Source organism: Vitis vinifera, chromosome 11 (genome assembly GCF_030704535.1).
Source record: "Vitis vinifera cultivar Pinot Noir 40024 chromosome 11, ASM3070453v1".
Lineage (NCBI taxonomy): Eukaryota > Viridiplantae > Streptophyta > Magnoliopsida > Vitales > Vitaceae > Vitis > Vitis vinifera.
In genome coordinates this window covers 12,217,559-12,241,178 of record NC_081815.1, presented here as the reverse complement: position 1 = coordinate 12,241,178, position 23,620 = coordinate 12,217,559, and the positions used below count along the sequence as shown (strand labels likewise).

The 23,620-nt window shown below is 36.5% G+C and overlaps 1 protein-coding gene across 1 annotated transcript; it reads left to right on the top strand.

The window, feature by feature from the left end:
• Positions 1-5,168: 5,168 nt before the first annotated feature.
• LOC100262044 (proteasome subunit beta type-6) lies at positions 5,169-22,634 on the top strand. The gene is made up of 8 exons (XM_002266452.5): positions 5,169-5,392; positions 5,625-5,701; positions 7,092-7,147; positions 8,314-8,386; positions 8,993-9,104; positions 14,901-14,974; positions 20,874-20,948; positions 22,302-22,634. Exons 1-8 carry the CDS (start codon positions 5,293-5,295, stop codon positions 22,431-22,433), a joined length of 699 nt encoding a protein of 232 aa, XP_002266488.1. The 5' UTR covers positions 5,169-5,292; the 3' UTR covers positions 22,434-22,634.
• Positions 22,635-23,620: the final 986 nt, after the last annotated feature.

Here is a 23,620-nt window from a genome sequence, read left to right as displayed (position 1 = left end):
GGGAATTAAGCCCAAAAAAAATCTAAGTGACCTAGGTGAAAAACGCCTAAGTGACCTAAGTGGGAAGTGCCAAGGTGAAGTAGGTGGAAATTAAACTAAGGAGGTGTCTAAGTGAGCTAAGTGGGAACTCAACTAAGTGAAATCTAACCTAAGCTCGAAAGGTGGCCAAGGTGACAGTGAGAGTCCAAATGAGCCTAAATGGATTAGGTATACCTAAATGGGTCAAGAGTACCTAAATGATCAAAAATGTGCTAAGTGGCCTAGAAGGTTTAAAAAAGTGCATAAGTGATGTAAGGTGATCAAAAATGAGTCAAGTGACCTAGGAGTGTACCCAATGGACCAAGCACAACTAAACGGGCCTAGTGTGCCTAATGGAGGTGTGTCTAAGTGAGCCTAAATTAAGCTCGAAAGGCAGCCAAGAGACAACTACAAGTAAAAAAAGAAGTATGGGAAAACACCTGGTGTCACACCTGTTAAGAGGACAAAATGGAGGGTCTACAATAAGTTAAGTTGAAAATTATCAATTGTTGTTGCATGTTGTACCCTTCATAATTGGATTTGTCTATCGACATGAAATGATTAATTGTTTAGGAAAAATGAGATAGAAGATCTTTCAATCTAAAGTGAAGAAAAGTGCATAAGTAGCATAAGCCACTCAATTGATTTATCAAATAAAAGTGCATCAACTATGACAACTGTAGGAATCAAATTGCTCAAGTGATGTGGGCAAATTATATCAATATCAATCCATGGCTTGTACTATTTTTAATTCTAAATATTTTTTAATACTTCAATTATATGTTAGAATTTATATATAGTTGTTAACTAATTGTCATTAGTGTTATGTGATGTATGTTGTAATTTCTAGCGATTAAATATTGCTTATAAATTTGATTTATAATTTTAAAAGTAAGATGGACAAAAAGACCCATGTGTTACTGTGGGTGTGGATGTATGTGCATTTTCATGCCAAAAACATAGAAGAACAAAGGTTGTTGATTTTATCATTATCCATTATATCATGTAAGTATATTTAACTAACTCATGAAAATAAATTGATATTAATGAATACACACATCATATTTCATTCTTTTTAACAATTTTTGTATTATAGAAACATTTAAACTGCTTTACATAAGTTCACGAGTATGATCTACAACTTCAACAACTAGTTGCCAACTTACAACACCCAATACCTATAACAAATCCTTAAAATTGTCTTCTACTTATTGGTTGTCGTTAGTGTAACATCGTCATTTATTTGTTATTATTTTTCATATTTCTTCCTCCTATTTTAATTATTGTTAAGTGAATGTATATATTATCTAAAAAATTATCATCAATAAACTCTAAAACTTTAATATATTATATTAAAATATGATATTAGTGTTATAATATTTATTTGTATTAATATTGATTGCATTAATATACATGTAATTAAGACAATTTTTTGAAGGAAAATAGACATTAATATGATGCATTTATAACTAAAAAAAATAAGTACAAATAAATTTTTTATTAAAATCAACTATAGTTAGATTTGTTTACAAAGTAGTACTTTGTTTTAAAAAAAAAAAAAAAACTGAAGCAAATAATTTTCAAAATAGAATAATTTTTTTTATATAATTTTAATGAAGTGTTTAATTAAAAAATTATTTATATATTTATAATATCAAGTTAGTTGAAGAAAACATTCAATTTAATACAATAGCCCCCTCAAAAGGAAAAAATAAACAAAATAATACAAAGGGTAAAAGGCCATTAATTGAGTCAAAATATCAAAAGAAAATTGTAAAAAATAATAATAATAAAGCAACCTTCAAAAAGAAAACTTCAACTTGTTATAAATGTGGCAAGATAGGTTACTATTTAAAATATTGTCAATTAGAAAACAAAATTAATTCCCTAAAAATTAGCGTAAACTCAAAAATCTAATGATAGAATTAATAATTAATAAAGAAGAAGAAGAAGAAGAAGATTCTAGTGAATATTATGAATCAAAAGAAGAAAATCAAATATTAATAACTCAAGAAATATCAAGTGAAGAATCAAGTTGAGATGAATCAGACGATAAAAAATATTTAATGGTATTTGTGCATGTTCTTATAAATTTATAAATTTAATTTCAAAAGGTTCAAAAACTCCTTTAAATATTTTTATTCATAATTATCTGCCCCTTATAAATTCAATATATTTTGAATTTTGGTATACTAAAGATAAAATGCTTAGATATCTTATTTATGTTTTCAAGAATTTAATAACATTTGAATTTTCTTTATAGATAGAGCAAGAACGGATTAAGATTGGGCAATTCACTATTCCCGTATTTCCTAAAAGTAATTTGTCATTTCGAATTCATAAAGACAAAAAAATTTAGATAGATCGTAGAAATGTATTTTAGACAACCTTTGGAATGTACGAAGTGATAACCAAAAGTTAGAAGCTTTAAATGTCTTATCTTTTCATTTTAAATATACTAATGATAATTTAGATAGTTTTTCTAACCCTTCAAGTTTTGATATACATTGCACCCCAATGGATATAGATCTTAAAAATTTCAATTGCAGGAAACAAAAGAAAAGTCAATAACCACATTTTCAAAATTTCTTCAAAATGAATTTCCAAAACTTTATGAAGAAAGTTTAGAATTTCAAAAATCAAAATTTTATTTTTATAAACAAAAGATTTTAAATTTCCCTCAAGACCTTAGATAGATAATAAGTCTGAAGGCAGTTATAGGGGAAGCCAAGCAAGAGCATATAATGTAATTTATTGCTAACTGTAGCATTTTTGGAGTTATTATTCAATTGATGAGTTTTATTTGGCATACTCATTATGGCAACACCAATATTGAGTGTCCAAAGCTTGACCCCTTGTGTAGGGCAATTCCATTAGAAAGACAAGACTGTAAGTGTGCCCTCACTTATAGTATTTATAAGGCCAGTATCGACTTAGACAAATATAGACCAATAGTCATTAAATTCAATAATGAGTCAATATAATTGACCATTGCTCTCCTCATGAATTATGGGTTACTTTATTAACTAATTTTCTCCAATCCTGAGCAAACTAATGGATTTGGAAGGAAATTAACAGTTTGCATATTAAACGTCTTTATCCTAGAATTCAAATCCATTGAACTCATTATTGAAAGTAAGCCTCCTGAGTAGTCGAATGATGAAGGAGTCTACCCAGCGCAACATATCATCCTTCTTGAAGCTAATTACAGAAAGCATCAATTGTTTGGTATAGAGGACCCTTTCGCCCTGTACTAAAGTCAACCTCAAAAAACAAATTCGTCATTGGAGGTCAAGAATGATAGTAAGAGACCTTGATTTTGAGATTTATAGTTCTTCTAACTATAAACTCATCATTGAGGACAATATTCAAAAAATCATCTCTGCAAATGTTTTTCCTAAAGTCCCTCTTCTATTCTAAACCCAATTTTCCTATATTGTTGATAAATACAAAAAATATTACGTTCAAGAAAAGCAAGCTTGAAGAGAGTTTGAAAAAATTCTCCTAGAGATGCTCGATTAAAAGATTTCAAAATCTTTTGTACAATTGTATATTTGTACATTTGTCTCCTTGTACTTATCCAGTAAAAATAAAAATAATAATAAAAAAAGTTTGGAAAAGAAGAGAAGTATAAAATGCAAAAATAAATAAATAAAATCAAACACTATTGAAATAGTGTTGACCTAAGCCTTCCTGACATGAAGTAATTTTTTCGAATCAAGCAAAAGACCAGCTAACTGTCTCCTCAAATTATTTTTGGATTCATACAAGTCTCAAGCCCGTGGACTTCATCAAGTTTCAAATCCGTTAATTTCCTCTATAAATAAAGACAAAGAGTTCATCACAAAATAGAGCGATAAGAGCGGAGAAAGTGAAGATCAAAGCCTTCAAGAGTGTTCTATAAAAATCTCTCTTAGCTTTTGTAATCCCTCTCTTTCTAAAAATCTCTTCCTTTGTATTCATATCCCTATGTTGTCAACAAGTCAGTATATAATCAACAACTTTCTCTTATAATCAAGGTATAATTTTCAATATAAAAGTTTTATTTCAGATTCAATTTCTATGTTCTTGTGTTCAATTCTATTATAAATTAGACATTAAATTTTTGTTTTTTCTATTTTTCTGTTTTTCTGTTTTGATTCATAAACATAATTAGTAATTTTTTGTATGCATGAACTATTTTATGTCCTAAGTGTGAATGGTATCAGAGCTAGCGGTGCTATAAGTCCTCTCCCTATTTAAGAGGCATGTTGAGCCTATGGGGTGTTCTCACTACATGACAATGTGATGAAGTGTTGGCTCTTATCCCTAAGGTTTACCTCACAGGGTAGGGTTCGACAAAAGGTTGCGTAGTTGTCAAGAGGCAACAGGGCGTAAAGCACTAGTTTTGAGGTATCTTTCATTGTCACGACAGGGTGACCCCTCAACATTTATAACAAAAAAAAAAAAAAAAAATCAAGTACAAATAAATTTTTTATTAAAATCAACTATAGTTAGATTTGTTTACAAATTAGTACTTTGTTTTAAAAAAAAATTAAAGCTGATGCAAATAATTTTCAAAGTAGAATAATTTTTTTAATTTTAATAAAATGTCAATGTAAAAATTATTTATATATTTATAACATCAAGTTAATTGAAGAAAACATTTAATTGTTTAAAAAAAATATTTTTATTAACTTAATTTAACATGGTTTTTTTGTTTTTAATAACAAAAACAATTTTTTGAAATTTAGTTTCTAAACATAATTTTGTTTTTAAAAACATTAAAAACTGTTTTCTAGAATTGTTTTAAAAAATACTTCCTAAACATGTTTTTTATTAACTCAATTAAACATATCTTTTCTTACTTTTGATAACAAAAACTATTTTTTAAAATTCAATTTCCAAACATAATTTTGTTTTTAAAAACATCAAAAACTATTTTAAAAAACACTTCCCAAAGATGTTTTTTATTAACACTATTAAACATTATTTTTTGGCTTTTGATAACAAAAACTATTTTTTTAAAATTCATTTTTCAAACATAATTTTATTTTTAAAAACATCAAAAACTATTTTCTAAAATAAAAAGTTGATTATTATTATAATAGAATAAAAAGTTTTTACTTCCGGTCCTTTTTAAAATAATGGTATAATTGTATAAATATGTGTTGGTATATAAAATGCCCACAATTGATCATCTGGAGGTGGAACACCAAATACAGTGGCTTGACAGGCAAGAAAGCTCAACTCTTCTTCCATTTCTAGGGTTTTGTGATTTCGGGGATTCTAAAAATGGACCATCTCAATCAACCTCATTCCATGGGCACCACCATCATCGGCGTCACCTACAACGGAGGCGTCGTTCTTGGCGCCGATTCTCGAACTAGCACCGGTTCTACTTCTACTCTCTATTGCACCTTCAGCTGTTTGGTTCCGAGAAGATGGGGAAAACCAAACAAAATTTTCACTGGCTCATTCTCGGCAACCAAACAGAGATTTGATTCCGCTTGTTTAGATCGTGCATTGTTGCTTTCTTGGCCTATAATAGAATTTGAAAATCCTATCTTGTTTTGGCGTCGGCTTTTCCTGAAATTAGTTTTGATTGTGTAATTTGTTTACTTCAGGAGTTTATGTTGCGAATCGAGCATCCGACAAGATCACGCAGCTGACTGATAATGTCTACTTGTGTCGTTCTGGATCGGTAATGCTTTCTCCGCTTTTCCGTATAATGTCATGCTAAGTTTGATTTTTTTGTTATATAAGATCTGTTATTGAAAGCCCGTGCTCTGAGTTTTCTTTTCATTTATGGTCCAAGTCCAGGTTTCTCATATACTTTGCCCAACTGTGAAACCGCGTGGATTTCAAAAATTAATATTCAATGCACCCTAGGGCAAAATTTTTTGTATGTTCTCTGTTCTAATTAACTTTCCTAACACTTGGGACTTCGGGTGAGCTAAAGCTAAGTTGGTTTCATTCACAATGGTTTGATGCATGAATAAGAAATCATGCTAGGAGTGAGCTAAACAAAGGTAGAAATTGTAACAAGCACAATGATGGTCTCTTTCTTCTATTCTGTTTTTTTTTTTTTTTTTTTTTGATAGGTAAGTAAGAGCATGTATTAGAAAAGCCAAAAAATGGCGAAAACAGTACACGCGAAGTATACACTAAACGCCCAAAACACTAGGCATCACAAAGAAAAACAAGCCCACCCTTTACTTAATGAATGACCAATCTACAAAATCAACCAATGACAAAGTGTGATCCTCTATATACACCCTAGCCCAATTCACAAAAATATACAAAAAAGAATGTTTGATGGTTTGTTCAGCCCATTCGACATCATTAAACGCTCTCCCATTTCTTTCTTATATTCTGTTTTCAAGGAGGTTTTGTAGACCTTTTTGGGTGTGTAGGATTTAAACTGCACACATGTTTTGAGCATAGGATAATCATGGCCCTGGTGGGATTTAAATGGGCATTATTGTATCTCTTACTCATGGAGGACCTTTAGGCATGCCATACGACAATGTGTCTAAAACTCAGAGATTATGAATTCTGTTTTTGTTGGTCTAGAGTAATCACGAATTATTGATAAGCATAAATGGCCCAAGCTGCATATCCAATGAGAGACATAATCAAGCTAATTACAATATCTACCACATGTATTAAGCTATGATATACAAGGCACATCTCCCCCCTCTTGTTTAGTGAATCGGATGCTTGTTGACACAACAAAATGTCCACGTGTGCCTAACACTTTTTCAGAAGCTGAGAGAACAGTTTGCTTTTCTTTAGTTAGTGAGTTGCTTAAGAACAATATCTCAATTGGACATCACTATCTCAAGTTCTGAACCATGTTACCCATTTCTATCAAGGCATGCACTATTCTCAATACTTTATGCTCTTTTCAAATGCATTATGCATTAAAGCTTGTAAATGTTTTTTGCATGACATGAATCTGTTATAGAGTTGTTGATAAGTCCAGAAATCAGACACATTGTTTGAGTGAAATAACTAAATTAGTGGAATACTTGAAAATTAGTGACTTATACATTAGTGTGGCTTCCATTCACAACATTGTTCATTTTCAGGCGGCAGATTCTCAAATTTTATCTGATTATGTGCGTTACTATCTCCATCAGCACACGTAAGTGAATTTTGATGGTTTCGATTACAATTTCCATTTATTGTTGTTGAATGGTTTTCTATTAGTAGAACTAGTGATAATTTTTATTGTTGTTCTAGTCTCTTCAAGCTGGTCCTTTTTGTCCTTGATAAACTTTATTGAAAGATTGAGTGCAAAGGAGTGGCAATGCTGTTGTGGCTTTTGGTTGTTTTTTTCCATCTATAGGCATCTTTTATTAGAACTTGTTATCATTTATCATTGTTGAATGGTTATCTATCATTAGAACTTGTTATAATTTTTATGGTCTGCCCAGTCTCTTCAAGCTGGTTCTTTGCCCTTGATAACCTTTATTGAATGGTTGAGTGCTAAGTTGTGGCAATGCTGTTGTGGCTTTTGGTTGTTTTTTTCCCCATCTGTAGGCATCATTTGTATGCCTCACTTGTATTTGGGGTGCAACCCCTCACCCCACCCCACACACATATATCTTTTCATTAGATGTTACTAATGTATGTTTGTTTGCCTATCAGAAAAGCGTTGCAATGACAATGTTGTTATATTTCCAAAAAGAGTATGTCTTGGCATGGGCCCCATCATAATATGGTTCAAAGGAAGAAGAGTCAAGAGTTTCCAGTGAGTTCCCAAAAAAGTTTAAACAAGCCAAGGGAGGACATACAAAGCACAAATCAAGACAACATACAAACATCATGGGCTTTCTTTTAAATGGCTTAATTGATCAAAGTCGATCAAATTTTTTCCTGATAAAAAATTTGGTCAGAATTTTGAATGTTAGCAATCTGAAAGAAAGTAAAAAATGAAACTCTTTAACATGTGATATATGCCATTTCTTGCATACCCTTTTTCTGGATCTTTGTGGTCTATCATTGTTTAATCCTTAGGCTGCCCTACCAAGGAGTTTTTGTCTGTAGTCATGTATTTCTGTTTCATTGGAACTTAGTATAGAAATATAATATAAGCCTTACTCAATTTTTTCGCACTTATTTTTTATATTCCATCATTTTGTTTCCCCTGTATTTGATTCTGTCATAGACATATGTCCTTGGATTTTCTTGTTATACTTATGGGAACAAGACACCTAGGGTTTAATTTAACTTGTTTTTGTTGTTGATGCTTCTAACTTTTTCTTTTTTAATATGGAACTCTTACTCAAGCCATAATGTTTCATGCAGTATACAGCTTGGGCAACCTGCCACTGTCAAGGTTGCTGCAAACCTTGTCAGGTTAATATCATACAATAATAAGGTATGGTTTTATTTTCTTATTGTATCTTAATCTGTTAAATTATTACAGTTTGGGAAATGCTCTGGGTCCTGTCTATAAATTCACACTATTAAACAAATTTGGCCTTTTTTTCTCATACAGGTCCTTTTATTTATTTTTTTTGAATTAATTCTTTCATATTTCCATTGGACTTGTTTGGTCAATAGACTGTGTGTAATATGTTACATTGCGGATAATGAAAAAATATGTTACATAGTGGCCAATTTGCAAGAGCTGGTTACCTTCCAAATTTGGTGGTTGATAGCAAGGATATCATAACTAAGCTTGTTAAGGATTTTATTCTCAAGCCAAAAAGGAGATTGGCCAAGATATGCAAGATATTCCTAAGAAACTTTGCATTGTTTCCATCTTTCCATCTATTAGATGTTGCATTAGATATCATTGTCCAATGAATATGAAGTGTATACATACATACATACATATAAATGGATTAGTAGAGGATGAATATTCCAAATACGTGAATAACTTGTTAAGGAAAGGAACAAACAATTGCACATGTATTTCCACAGGCTAATCATATATCTCATTTTTGGTGCGCTTTTCATTTATCTTTTTAAACTTTGACAGAATATGCTACAAACTGGTCTGATTGTTGGTGGATGGGACAAGCATGAGGGAGGTAAAATATATGGAGTGCCTCTTGGAGGGACAATTTTGGAGCAGCCTTTTGCCATTGGAGGTGTGTTCTCATCTTATGATAAAAATTATCCTTATGATGACTCTGCTCTGATCACTTATTACTTTGAGAATTGCTCTTTTTGACTTGTTGTTGATGGTGATTATCTGTTTCTCCTGTAATTTCTTTTGCTTTAAATATGCGTATCTTGTTCTATTCTATGATTGGTAGGTGAATCTTCTAGTGAGAAGCATAAAATTTTCTTGAGTCTTCTTAATTGGTTGCTCCCAGTATGGATATCAAAGAGCAAGATGTTAGATCCACTGGGGTGATTGCATTCCATCTATACTGGTTCATTTTTTGGGTGGCAACATGCATCAAGTTTGATGGGCTACTGAACTATTTTAAAAACCATTTTTTGAAAATGTTCCTAAACAGACCCTTATGTTCCCATACTTCCTAAAGTTTTATTTTATAGGCTCTATGCCACATCAGTACTGCTGCGCCACCAGCACCATATTTTTTTGATAAATAAGCAAAAGAATTTTATTACGAAGAGGCACTAAAATAGCGACCCAAAGAAGTACAGTATAGAGACACTCTCCCCCTTACATCTGAACCCAAAAACAAGAAGAAAACAAAAAACCTTCTCCCTCACCGCGAACCCACCCATTCTATTAAGGTCAAAGGACCACCTTTTATCCACAATTTAGTCTCCAACCACAGTAAATACATAAAAGAAGCTTTCAACCTTTGGATGGACAACACACTATCTTCAATGGAAATGTTATTCCTTGTTTTCCAAATGACCCAAAAAAAACATAACGGTCCCACTTGCCACGCCGCCTTCCTCTTTTTACCCACAAAAGAACCCCTCCACCCTAAGAGGGTTTCCTTTACTGAAAAGGGAAACACCTAAGACACTCCAAACAAAGAAAGGAGCAACATCCACACTTCCCTTGTTTTTTCACAATGGAGAAGGAGGTGATCAATCGTCTTCTCAAACATTTGGCACAGAAAGCATCTATTAGCCAAAGGCCAACCCCTCTTTTGCAAACGGTCAAAAGTTAGAACTTTTCCCCACGAAGCCTTCCAAGCAAAGAAACTTAATTTAGGCTGCACACAAGAGTTCCATATAATCTTCGAAGGGAAAGAAACAAGAGAAACCGGATGCAAGGCTCTAAACAAAGGCTTTACCGAAAACAAGCCATTATTCGAGTCCATCCACCTCACCCTATCCTCCTCAACCACATTTACCTTCTTCCCATCCAAGCAACAAAACAACCTTCCCACCTCTTCCATCTCCCAATCATTGAAAGGCCTAATGAAACAAGGGCCCCAACTTCCCCCTCATTCCCCCGCAGTTGTCCAAACTTCATTTACCCAAGCCTCTTTAGAAGTTGCTAGAGCAAATAAACAAGGGAAGAACTCACACAAAGGAGTGGTTCCACACCACTTGTCTTTCCAAAATCTCACCTTCCTTCCATTACCCACTACAAAGTCAAAAGAAGGGGTCACTAGGTGCCCCAACTTTCTAATTGCTTTCCACAACCCAACTCCATAAGCCTCCCTAGCCTCACAAGAGCTCCACCCTCCTCTTTCCTCCCCATATTTCCTTCTAATCACTTGGTTCCAAAGGGCCTTTCTTTCATTTGCAAAGCGCCAACTTCACTTGCCAAGGAGAGCCCTATTGAATGTCCCAAGACTCTTAACCCCCAACCCTCCTTTTCTTTTATCTAAACAAACGTTCGACCACCTTACTAAGTGAAGTTTTTGTTCAAGAGCCCCACCACCCACAAAAAATCCCTTTGAATATGCTCCATTCTAACTACCCTAGGCAACTGGAAAATAGACATGAAATAGATCGGCAAATTAGACAAAGTACCGTGAATTAAGTGTTGTGCCACCAACACCATATGGTTCATCACCTCCTTTGTAATGACTACCACTCCATCACAAACACCACATCACTGCTGCCACCACCACTACTGTCCTCACCCCCGTCCCCATCTCCTGCCATGCTTGCCCTGTTGGTTTTACATTCATCCCTCTTCCCACCATACAACTGCTGCCATTTCTCAACCACCTCATTACTTCTGCTGTCTGCTGCCACCATCCCATCTGCACTTCTACCTCCACCATCATCCCATCACTGCCTCTGCCAATATCCCAGCCTCCACTGCCACCACACAACCTCTGTAACACAATCACTGCCACCTCCAATACCACCCACCCTCATGGTCACCACAATTAATTGGAGCTCTTCCAAAAATGTTGAGATTCAAAGTGTAAAAAGTGGTTTACTGTGCTAGTTTTCTCAAATAGGAAATAATCATGACTACCTTACAATTATTATTTTACCAAAAGAAAAATACAAGAAATGAATAAATGAGCAGGTTCCTAATGTGAAAGCGTGAAAAATGGCAATACAACCCACTGTTGCCTTAACTTTTGCCTTCATAGATGGTGTGATGAGATTCGTTTTAAATTCAAATACCCAACCTTTTTCTCTACAATGGATAAGTGTGAAAAGGTTTGCAATACTTAATCATATGAAGTGGAGTTTTCTGAAATTTGTTTTGTTAAAGATATTTTGCAAAACCAGGTATAGTGATACTAAGTTTTCTAATGGGGTTTGATTAACAAAGGAAAATGAGATAAAGAAAGGTGTTGTGTGTGTGTGATGGGGTTGGGGCAAAAGACCTTAAATATTTTAGGCATATAAGCTTGGTGGGCGGCCTTTATAAGATTTTAGCTAAAGTATTGGAAATAGACTAAAGAAGGTGGTGGGTAAAGTGGTTTCCAAGTTCCAAAATGCATTTGTGGAGGGAAGACAAATTTTAGATACAATACTTATAGCTAATGAGGCTATTGACTCTATGTTGAAAAGTAATAGTTGTGGTGTGTTGTGCAAGCTTGACATTGAAAAAACATAACTCTCTATCCTTGTTAATGGCATCTCGTTTGGATTTTTCCAAAGCTCTTGGGGCTTGGTGCAAAGAGACTTTCTCTCACCCTATTTGTTTGTGCTAGCCATGTAGGCGCTCAGTTGCCATCTCAAGAGGGCTAGGGACGGGGGCTTCTTGTTAGGGTTTAGGGTGAGGAGCAAAAGTGGAGAGGGGTCGGATGTATCTCATAAGTTGTTTGCTAATGATAGCATAGTTTTCTATGAGGCTTCTTATGATCCAATGGCTTAAGCTGATTGCTTATGTGGTTTGAGGCAATTTCAAAGCTGAAGATAAACCTGGACAAGAGCGAGTTGATTCTAGTCTAGAGGGTAGAGAAAATGGAAGATTTGGCTTTAGAGAGAGGGGCTGTAAAGTGCAAAATCTTCCGCCCACTTGCTTAAGTCTTCCTTTGGATGCCCCTTTTAAATCAATAGCATCTTAGAATGGGTTGGGAGAGTAGTTTCGTAAAAGACATCCATTGTGGAGAAGTCAATATATCTCCAAAGGTGTGACTCACTCTAATACGAAACACTTTATCTAGTTTGCTTGTCTATTTTTGTTTTGCATGCCAAGAATATTTAGATTGAGGTTGGAGCATATTCAGGGGGTTTCTTTGGGTGTGGGGTGGGGGCTGTAGAGAGAAAACCATATTTAGTAAAATGTGCGACTATTTGTTTAGATAAGAGGAAGGGTGGCTTGGGTGTTAGGTGTCCATCTTTGCTTAACAAGGCCCTTCTATGCAAGTGGAGTTAGCGTTTTGCTTTGGAAAGGGGGACTTTCCGGAAGCAGGTTATAGGTAGAAAATATGGGGAAGATGAAGGGTGGTGGCATTCTCATGAAGTGAGAGATGAGGTATGGAGTTGGGTTATGGAATGCCATCAAGAAGGATTGAGATCTTTTTAGCAATAAAGTCTCCCTTTTGATGGGCAATGGGAGATGTGTAGGTGCTGTGGACATGAGCCTTTGTGTGAATATTTCCTTTCTTTATTTTCCATAGCTATGCAGATTTATGGGATTATTCAAATGAAGAGGGTTTTTGGAATTCTTGCAAATCTAGACATTTAAATGATTAGAAGATCGAAAATGTGGAGTGATTCTTTTCAAGACTGCAAAGGAAGGCAGTGAATAGGGAAGTTGACGATAGGATGATTTGGATAAAGTCAAAGAGCAAATTTTTTTCTGTCAAAAATACCTTTATGGCGTCCTGGTACTGGGAAGTTAGTTTCTTTCCCAATGGTATTATTTGGAATTCCTTGGCTTTGCCTAAGGCGAGCTTCTTTGCTTGGGAGGCAATATGGGGAAAAGTTTCAGAGGAGAAGGTGGAATTCCTTGGATGAGCTTTAGAGGAGCAGGTGGTCGTTGGCAAACAGATGTTTCCTTAGTCATATTGAAGAAGAATCCATTAATCACATCCTCCTCCATTGTGGCATGATGAGTTTTATGACAATTGTTATTCTCTTTTTGGCATATCTTGGGTGTTATCTTCCTTGGTTTGAGAGGCCTTCTTAGGATGACATGACTCTTTTGTTGGTAAAAAGAGAAAAAAAAACATGGTGAGTAGCTCCTTCGTGCATTCTTTGGACAATTTGGAAGGAAAGAATTAGAATAGTGTTTGAAAATGAGGAGTAATCTAATCAAAGACTGAAAAACACTTTTTTTTTGGTAATCCTACTTCATGGACTAATTTGTATATAGATGTAGATCCAATGTCCTAAATTGACTTCATTGATTGGTTGAGTTCTCATTGATGGAAGGAGTAGCTTCTTCTTGTCCCTCTTTCCTTTTCTTTGTGCCTTTTGGCAACTATTGTATACATCATGTGTACTTTGGTGTGCTCCTTTTGGCATTCTATTTATATTATACTCACTTCTTTTACTTATCAAAAAAATTTTAAAAGCGTTCTTGGATGACTTGCATGACTAAAGGGTTTGTGATGGGCATAATGGAAGCAATGACCTCGTAACGAATAAAGCATCTTCTCAGCAAAGTCAGTGGAAGTGTTGCTTCAGAAGTTCCCAGTTCTATCTGGAATAGCACTTCTTTTGTATGTGACACAGAAGGAAATTCAAACTTTTCCAAAACTAAGTTGTGCACCCGGTGTGTTAGGATGAGTTGATTTCAAGGAAGTGGTGTGTCCTTTTGGAGTCTCATCCAAAAATGGCATAGCACTTGTTTCACTGATCTTTATACACTTATTTTTTTAATCAATCTCTTTATGCTCGTACATTTGGTGGCTTTTCTTTTGCCTCTTAGATTTCATCTGGCTAATTTCCAACATGTTGAGGAAATTGATAAATGATTTTTTACCTGGCCTGGAGCGTAAAGGGAAAGATGTGGAAAGCAACCACATCTATGAATGTTGGGGCAATTTGGAAGGGTTGAATTAAAACAATTTTCAATGATGAGGACATTGAACTAGAGGGGGAGTGGCTCTCTGCGCAATTTATGGGAGTCTGTAATACAGACTTCCACAAGGATTAAAATATTTTTTGATATCATGATCTGATTGTTGTTACTCCTCAAGCCTCTTCCTTCTCTGGTGCTTTTAGTTTCCCATACCAATATTTATATTTTGATCAGAAATGACCCATGCCAATATTTTCTTTTCATTGATTTACTCCTTGTATATGCCTTCCTTTCATAGTTAAATTTTTTATTTTTAACTTTATGCGTTTTTAATAGGCAAACTTTCTTAAAAAATAGTTAACCTATCAACTTAACCTGCTTACTTTGTTTTGATAAGAATGATATGATTCTGCTTGAAATGGTAAGCTTTGTCACAGTAAAGCTTTCTAATTAATTTTAATGTTGTTATTACCAAGAAAGCATGTTTTATTCACTTTTCCTTGCATTGAAATGTTATTTTATTGCCATGAGTTGCTGGACTGTAAGATGTGTTTTTGTTTTTCAGGATCTGGATCCAGTTATCTGTATGGTTTCTTTGATCAAGAATGGAAGGAAGGGATGACGAAAGATGAGGCTGAGGTATTATTCTAAAATTTATACATTTGGAAGTACTTGTAGCTGCTTCCTAGTTGTCTGATCTGTATGCAAAGTTTGTTAAGACTAGATCTCATTATCAACAGGACAATTTTTTAAAAGGTTTTGTTTGTACCACCTTTTTATGAAATGCATGTTATGTTCATGAGGCTGAGGTATGTTATATATGTTTGCAAGAAGAACTTGTAGCTGCCTCTGGATTGTCTAATTTCTATGCAAATTTTGTTTAAGGCTTACAGTTTGACAATTTTCCAGAGGTTGTTGATTATACCTATTTTTTTGTGAAGTGCATGTAATAGAGTTTTGCTGAACCATCAAAAGTAATGTAAAGGATGCCCAATTACATTCAAATTTTCATATGTTGTTGAGAGAGAGAGAAAGAAGAAAGACCTTAATTCTCATTCATGTAATATCTACTTATAATTGAGAAATATATATAGATACAAGGCTAGGAGTCCTAACTACCATACATGTGACCTATATTAACAAGGAAAGATTATACACTATAAATACATTATATTCAACACTCCCCCTCAAGTTGGAGCATATACGTCATATGCACCAAGCTTGTTACAAATATATTTAATCCTAGGACCTCTGACAGATTTAGTGAAGATGTCTGCTAGTTGATCATTTGAATTAACAAAACTTGTAGCAACACATCCTGATGCGATCTTCTCTCTAATGAAATGACAGTCAACTTCAATATGTTTGGTCCTTTCATGAAAGATTGGATTGGATGCAATATGTAATGCGGCCTGGTTATCACAAATGAGTTTCATCTGTTCATCCTTTCCAAATCTCAACTCTCGAAGAAGATGTCTCAACCATATGAGTTCACATGTTGCCAAAGCCATAGCTCGATACTCGGCTTCAGCGCTAGATCTGACCACTACATCTTGTTTCTTACTCTTCCAAGATATTAGATTACCTCCAATAAAAACACAGTACCCTGAAGTGGAACGTCTATTTGTGGGTGAGCCAGCCCAATTTGCATTTGTGTAACCAACAACCTGAGTATGACCTTTGTTCTCGTACAACACACCTTGGCCTGGTGTACTTTTGATATATCGAAGAATGCGGATTACGGCATCCCAATGGCTATCACATGGTGACTGTAGGAATTGACTAACAACACTCACAGGAAAAGAAATGTCTGGACGAGTAATGGTGAGATAGTTCAATTTACCTACGAGCCGTCGATATCTCCCGGGGTCTCCTCAAGGCTCCCCCTGTCCTGGTACAAGTTTGACATTCAGATCCATAGGTGTGTCTACCGGTTTACAGTCTAACATACCGGTTTCTTCCAGGATGTCTAAAGCATACTTCCTTTGGGAAAGGACCACACCAGAACTGGATTGAGCTATCTCAATTCCCAAGAAATACTTGAGTTTCCCCAAGTCTTTGGTCTGAAAGTGGGTAAAAAGATGTTGCTTTAGTTTCTAAATACCATCCTGATCACTGCCTGTAATGACGATGTCGTCCACATAAACAACCGGATAAATACACTGCCCCAAAGAGTTATGATGATAGAAAACTGAATGGTCTGTTGTACTGCGAAGCATGCCAAACTCTTGAACAATAGAACTAAAACGGCCAAACCATGCTCGAGGAGATTGTTTCAAGCCATATAGAGAATGGCGTAACCTGCACACTAAACCAGACTCCCCCTGAGCAACAAAACCAGGAGGTTGCTCCATATAAACTTCCTCGGCAAAATCACCATGAAGGAAGGCATTTTTAATATCTAACTAATAAAGAGGCCAAGAACACATAGCAGCCATGGAGAGAAGCAGACGGACAGAAGAAATCTTGGCAACAGGAGAGAATGTGTCACCATAATCAGAACCATAAACCTGAGTATAGCCTTTAGCAACTAAGCGGGCCTTAAGGCGATCAACCTGACCATCAGGACCAACCTTAATTGCGTAGACCCAACGACAGCCAACGGTAGATTTACCAGAGGGTAAAACAACAAGATCCCAAGTGCCATTAGAGTGCAGAGCAGCCATTTCATCCACCATTGCCTGTCGCCAGCCTGGATGGGAAAGAGCTTCATGGGTGCTCTTTGGAAGAGAAACAGAGGATATAGCAGAAACAAAAGCAGAATAGGATAATCGATGATAACTTAAAAAATTGTAAATAGGATGAGGATTACGAGTAGAGCGAGTACCTTTCCGAACAGCAATGGGTAAGTCATTAGGAGAAGGCAGAGCCGGGGCAGGTGAAGCTGAAGGGATAGGAAGTGAGTCAGCAGGTGCTTCAGCAAAAGGGAGAGGAGCAACGACACGAGGGCGACGATGATAAACCTGAAGTGGTCGAGGAGGCATAGCATCAGGTGGGGAGACAATGGGAATAGGCAAGACTTCAGAAACAGGAAGAGACTCAGAAGTGGTGGAAAAGAATGGTGAGTCCTCAAAGAAGGTGACATCAGCGGAGATAAAGTATCGATGAGTCTCAAGGGAATAACAACGATAACCCTTGTGAAGTCTGGAGTATCCCAAAAAGAGGCACTTCATGGCTTTGGTGGAAAGCTTGTCCCGTCCAGGAGTGAGAATATGAACAAAGCAAGTACAACCAAAGACACGAGGAGGAAGGAAATAAAGTGGTTGGTCAGGGAAGAGAAGGGAGTGAGGAATCTGATCGTGTAAGACAGAGGAGGGCATACGATTAATCAAATAACAAGAGGTAAGAACAGCGTCCCCCCAAAAACGAAAAGGAACATTACTATGGAGGAGGATAGTACGAGCTGTCTCAACAAGATGTCGATTCTTGCGTTCAGCTACCCCATTTTGTTGAAGAGTATGAGCACAAGAAGACTGATGAAGAATCCCATGATGAGACATAAACGAAGTAAATGGGGCTGAAAAATATTCCCTGGCATTGTCACTGCGTAACACACGAATAGAAATATTGAACTGGGTTTGGATTTCAGCATAAAATTTCTGGAAAATAGAGAATAACTCAGCTCGATTTTTCATTAAAAATAACCAAGTACATCAAGAATGGTCATCAATGAAAGTGACAAAATACTGAAATCCTAAAGTAGACGCAGTCCAACAAGGACCCCAAATATCAGTGTGGACAAGCTCAAAAGGAGACTTTGCCCGATTATTCAAACGCTTTGGGAACGAGATACGAGTATGTTTCCCAAGCTGACATGACTCACACGGAAGCGACGACAAAGTGGAAAAACGAGGGACCATCTTCTGGAACTTGAAGAGACTAGGGTGGCCCAGACGATTGTGAATGAGGAGAGGAGCATCAGTGGAAATGCAAACTGCAGGAGATGAATCCGAGGTGAGGTGATAGAGGCCTTGAGACTCACGTCCTATGCCAATCGTCTTCCCCGTACTCCGGTCCTGCAAGGTCACAAATTTATCAGAAAAGGTAATAGAGCAATTAAGAGTACGAGTGATTTTGCTGATGGAAATAAGATTAAAAGGACATTCAGGAGTATAAAGGACAGAAGTGAGAGGTAGAGAAGGCAGAGGAAGGGCCAAACCAATACCTTTAGCCACAGTTTGAGAACCATTAGCTAAGGTAACAGTAGGTAAAGCAGAGGTAGTAGTAATAGAGGAGAAAAGATCCTTATTACCAGATAAGTGATCAGAAGCTCCAGAATCTAGAATCCAGGGTCCAAGAGAAGATGTGTGGGTAAGGCAGGCAGAGGCATTACCAGGCTGGGCAACAGAGGCAACAGAAGCCTGAGATGCGGAAGAGCTCGGAGGTTGAGCCAGCGGAGAATCAAAGGACTGGGTCACATGGGCAGTGCGAGGAGGTCGTCCATGTAACTGATAGCAACGATCGCGAGTGTGGCCAAGTTTATTGCAATAGGTGCAATGAGGACGTTGACCTCTACCTCAGGTACCACTGCGGCCTCCTCAAGAGCTAGTTTGAGAAACTAACACAGAAGAATCTGAAGTGCTATCAAATGGTAAAGTCTGAGTGGAGGAGATACGAAGGAGGCGAGCAAACACATCATCCAAGGACGGAACTGATGAACTACCAAGAATCTGATCGCGGACAGGTTCAAGATCCGAACGGAGGCCAATAAGAGTAAGAACCATGAAGAACTTGTCAAACTGTGTTTGTTGAGCCCCAACATCAGGAGTAAGAGGCATCACAGTCAAGAACTTCTCCTTAAGAGAGGCAATTTGGCCAATATAAGTAGATAGATCCAAGTCCTGTTGGCTGATACGGACAATAGCAGAAGCCACCTTATAAAGACGCTGGATATCATTCGTATATAATCCTTTGGCCCGAGTCCAAAATTTAAAACAAGTTTTGTAGGCCCGAAGATGAAGAAGAATCTTGGGATCAACCGATTGCCATAATACACTACATAACTGTGCATCTATCTTCCTCCACTGTACGCGGTCAACCTCAGGGATATCTGCCTCCTGTGTAATCAAGTGATCCTCATATCCTTGACCCTAAACCAAAGTTCAACAGAGGCAGACCAGGAAAGATAATTGTCACTGCCAACCAATTTCTCCGAAGTAGTCATAGGAGATCCAGATATAACAGAGGAAAAAATGGAAGTTTTAGTAGCCATATCTACTTATCTGGAGAATGAAGTATATTTGGATCGAAGATAGCCCTAAGACGGCTTCAGATCGCGGTGTGGCACCACCGGAAAGGTAGAAGAACACTTCCTTAGGCACGTGTAGGGATTAGGATGGAGAAAAAGTAGCCAAAGCTCGCCGGAAAAACTGTTTGGAGGGTCGGCTGAGGCAAAAAACCCTAAAAGAGGTACGTGCAGGGCTCGGATGGCAGAACCAGGGATGAAGGAAGGCTAGTCGGCGTCAAGCAAGGCTAGAGGAGGAGGCGCGTGGCCGGGAAAGTCCTCACGCGCCCTCACGCGCCGGCGCGTGAGATGCAGTCGCCGGACAGAAAATTGAGCGTGGCCGGCGCGTGGATGATCTTTTGGTTCCGGTGCCTTCACAAAAGTTGGAGATCTCCTCCAGGCGCTCCTTCTGGTATGGTCAGTGTCGGAAAAAGACGTCATCGGAAAAGTTCGCCGGCGGTGAGTGTTTTCTGACGATGATCCGACTGACCGGAAAGTATTGGGAGATGGGGAAGGTGACCGGAATGAAACACGGTCACCGGAAGGTTTCCCGGAGTTGATGACACGGGAAACTGGAAAGAATTAGGTTTTCACCCTTGGCTCTGATACCATGTTGAGAGAGAGAGAAAGAAGAAAGACCTTAATTCTCATTCATGTAATATCTACTTACAATTGAGAAATATATATATATATACAAGGCTAGGAGTCCTAACTACCATACATGTGACCTATATTAACAAGGAAAGATTATACACTATAAATACATTATATTCAACATATGTAATTTTTTATTATTCCAAACTCCAATTACTTTTTTGCTTTATTATCTAGGGCTTTTCCTCAGTTGAGTTATTCTATAATTTCAGCTATCCTGTAAATTCTTGCTGGGATTTGTTGTTGGCACTGCCTTTTTTTTTCTTCTTTTTAACAATGTAAGATTTTCTGAAAAAAAAAAAGGGCCCCTTATCTGGACATTTGCCTCATAGTGATTCTCAAATGCCAGATATCTCACAATGCTCTTGAATTGCCCAGTTAATACTAACTATACTCACCATCATATTACAGTTATGGTGATGTGTAATGAGGTGATGCTGCCTCATGGACTAATGGAAGAGTGGGAAAAAGGAAAACAAAACAAGCAATTTGCAGAAATCTAGGCTTTTTCACCCAGTGCTTTATTTTATATCATGTTAAATTTTCTGTATTTGTGGTAAATAGGAAAATTTTGATTGACATTGTTATTGAAAATGCTGTTAGTCACTAAGCTCATTGCTGGGAGTTATTTTTCTTAATAAATTTGGTTTCCTAATGCAGAAATTGGTAGTGAAGGCTGTTTCTCTTGCTATTGCTCGAGATGGTGCAAGTGGTGGTGTTGTTCGAACTGTCACTGTGAGTTCTTCTTTCATTCATTTCTGTTTGTTGAATACACTCCATTGACCCTGATGAGAAGGGATTGAAACCCCTGGGCAAAGCCAATCTTCAACAACAATTTGACCTTGAACTTGTGATAATTAAAGTGTTTCTCTTTTTCAATTTTACATTTAGACCTATCTAGGTAAATTTATTATTATTTTTGAGGTGATAAATGTTATTTATAAAATGCTAATATGGTGTTTCCTTGTTCTTTCATTTTTAATTTTTGTTAGAAAAAAGGCTTGAATAGGGATGTTAAAGCTCCTAGATGCATGAGTTGGGCCTCTGAGGTTTTGGGCTTAGACCTTGGTTTGGATTGAAAGGGAAAAATATAAGAAAACTAAACAATAGTCCCCTCAAAGCCGAGAAAAAATCATGCTATCAACAAGGTTCAAAAAAGGAGCCTCTCCTGATTATGAGAGATTCCATGATCCAAAGTACAATTATTGTATAACACAATATAATTATCATAAACAGTCCTTCAGCTTTGGTTCTCAAAATTTTAACCTTCATCCTATTAGGCTATTATGCATTTGTAGATAAGCCAATCAAAAACAATGGGGGCTGTCCTCTATGCCTTTGTTGTTTATCTTCAAAAACTTGAATTGCCATCTTGAAGTCAGGTGTTTTCCCAGGCCCCAGCTATGTTCAGTTGACAGGGTCTTTTGTTAATTAATCAGCATGCTTTTAGGGAAAAAAAAACTTTAAGAATCGTTTCATGCATGTGTCAGTTGGGTGGAGGAAGAGGAGGATCGAATATAGGGTTCTAGGATAAAATAATAGACATAGAATTAACCACTGCCCTGACTTTGAATTGTGTATTGAACTCTCTTGGTGATTGTATTATATTGACACAATTGCTTATGGTGTGATGGCTGTTTTTATATCTCTGAATGTTTAATTTCTCTAGGCTGTTATGTTGCTTAGAAAAATGTTTGGATAAAACAAATAATAAACACCCTTCACTACAATCCCACGTAGTAATTTTTTGCTGAATATGTTGTTTTAATTCTTGAAAGCAATCAAATATGCATCACTTATGTTTAACATATGGTTTATGTGATGAGAGATCCTTGTATGGTGGTTGCATGTGTTGTTGACATGTAAACATCATTTTTTTCTCCATTGATAAACAATTGCATACATATTGTTTGTCACGTGGAGGGTTCTGGGCTAACAGTAAATTGGATTTGAATGGAGTTCAAGGATCCTGATCTTTTCAGAGAACAACTTGCTTCACATTTACTTCATCTAAATTGCATTTTGACTTAAAGAATTAATACCCACTAGCTATTTATTATAGAATGCATCATTGTGTATGTTCTGCAGATAAACTCAGAGGGGGTGACGAAAAACTTCTACCCTGGTGACACCCTTCCATTGTGGCACGAGGAACTGGAGCCCCAGAACTCTCTGCTGGACATTTTATCATCATCCAGTCCTGAGCCAATGGTCTCTTGAGGAGAGACTTTTATTTGGAATGTTGTGCATGGATTGTATTTCTTATAGCTGGCATCTGGAAGTTGTTTGGAATTATCAGGAAACTATCTATCTGTCTGGAAAATTTACTTGTTTACAGTTACATTGATTTCTGATTAAAGAAATTGACTGGAAAGCTCAGCTATAGTCATTTGGTATGTATTATCTTCCTTTGGCAACCAATCTATTATTGTCTATGGTACAAGCTAAACCTTGTCATTAGAAACATTAGATAATTTAGATTGAACAAAAGAGTTGATACCAACATCCAGTTAATATGGTACTGTTTTGGTGTAATTCTGCCCAGACTTAGCGGATGCATTATTCTAAATTGATGGTCTCATACAGGTTGGAAGTTCAATCTTTGTATGGAATTCAATCATGTTGAGTACACAGCAAGAATGCCCTCTAGGGAGACCAGACAGTAGAGCCAAATATACTGAATTACCTTTGGAGGCAGCTTTCTTTCAATCTCATTATTATAACTAAGATGACAGTTTTTGACACAATGAGGGATTCATGACTTGAATCCCACACAAAGTTAGGGAGTATTGGTTTAGCCATAATGATCCTCAAAATTATAATTGTATCATCATCCAAAATAACTAGGGTGGATCTCATTATTATCACTTTAGCCTCCATTGAGCGGGTTTTGTTATTATCGCCTAGAGAACGAGTTTTTGACAACTCGAAGTTAAGGCAAAGTTAAGGAGTTTAGGTTACTCGTATTGATCTTTTAGGCATAATTATATCTACTCTTAATGGTTAACAGTTTGTTGAAAGCGTGCCCTAGGTGTGCCTAGGCTCAAGGAACAGCAACTCCTCGGCTGAGATGCGCACTTTGTGGATGTGGAGGGCCTAGGTATCTTTTATTTATTTTTTGTTGTTCTTAAGAGTATGGGAAAAAGAGTGTCATTTTGACTCTTTTTGAATAAATTGAACATATTTGGTGATATATGAGAGTGCCAAATGTTTTATATGTCCAAATTTCCAATATTATATTAAATTATAGATGCGACCTAGGTTGCGTCTCACTTTGCTCAAAGGCATACATTGAATTGCACTAGGTTATGGAAGACGTTTGTGCCATGAGTGCATCTTCCACCTTTGAAAAGTTTGCAACTTGCACAAGTGATGTGATAAGTGATTTGAGTGCAAGGGGTGTTGAA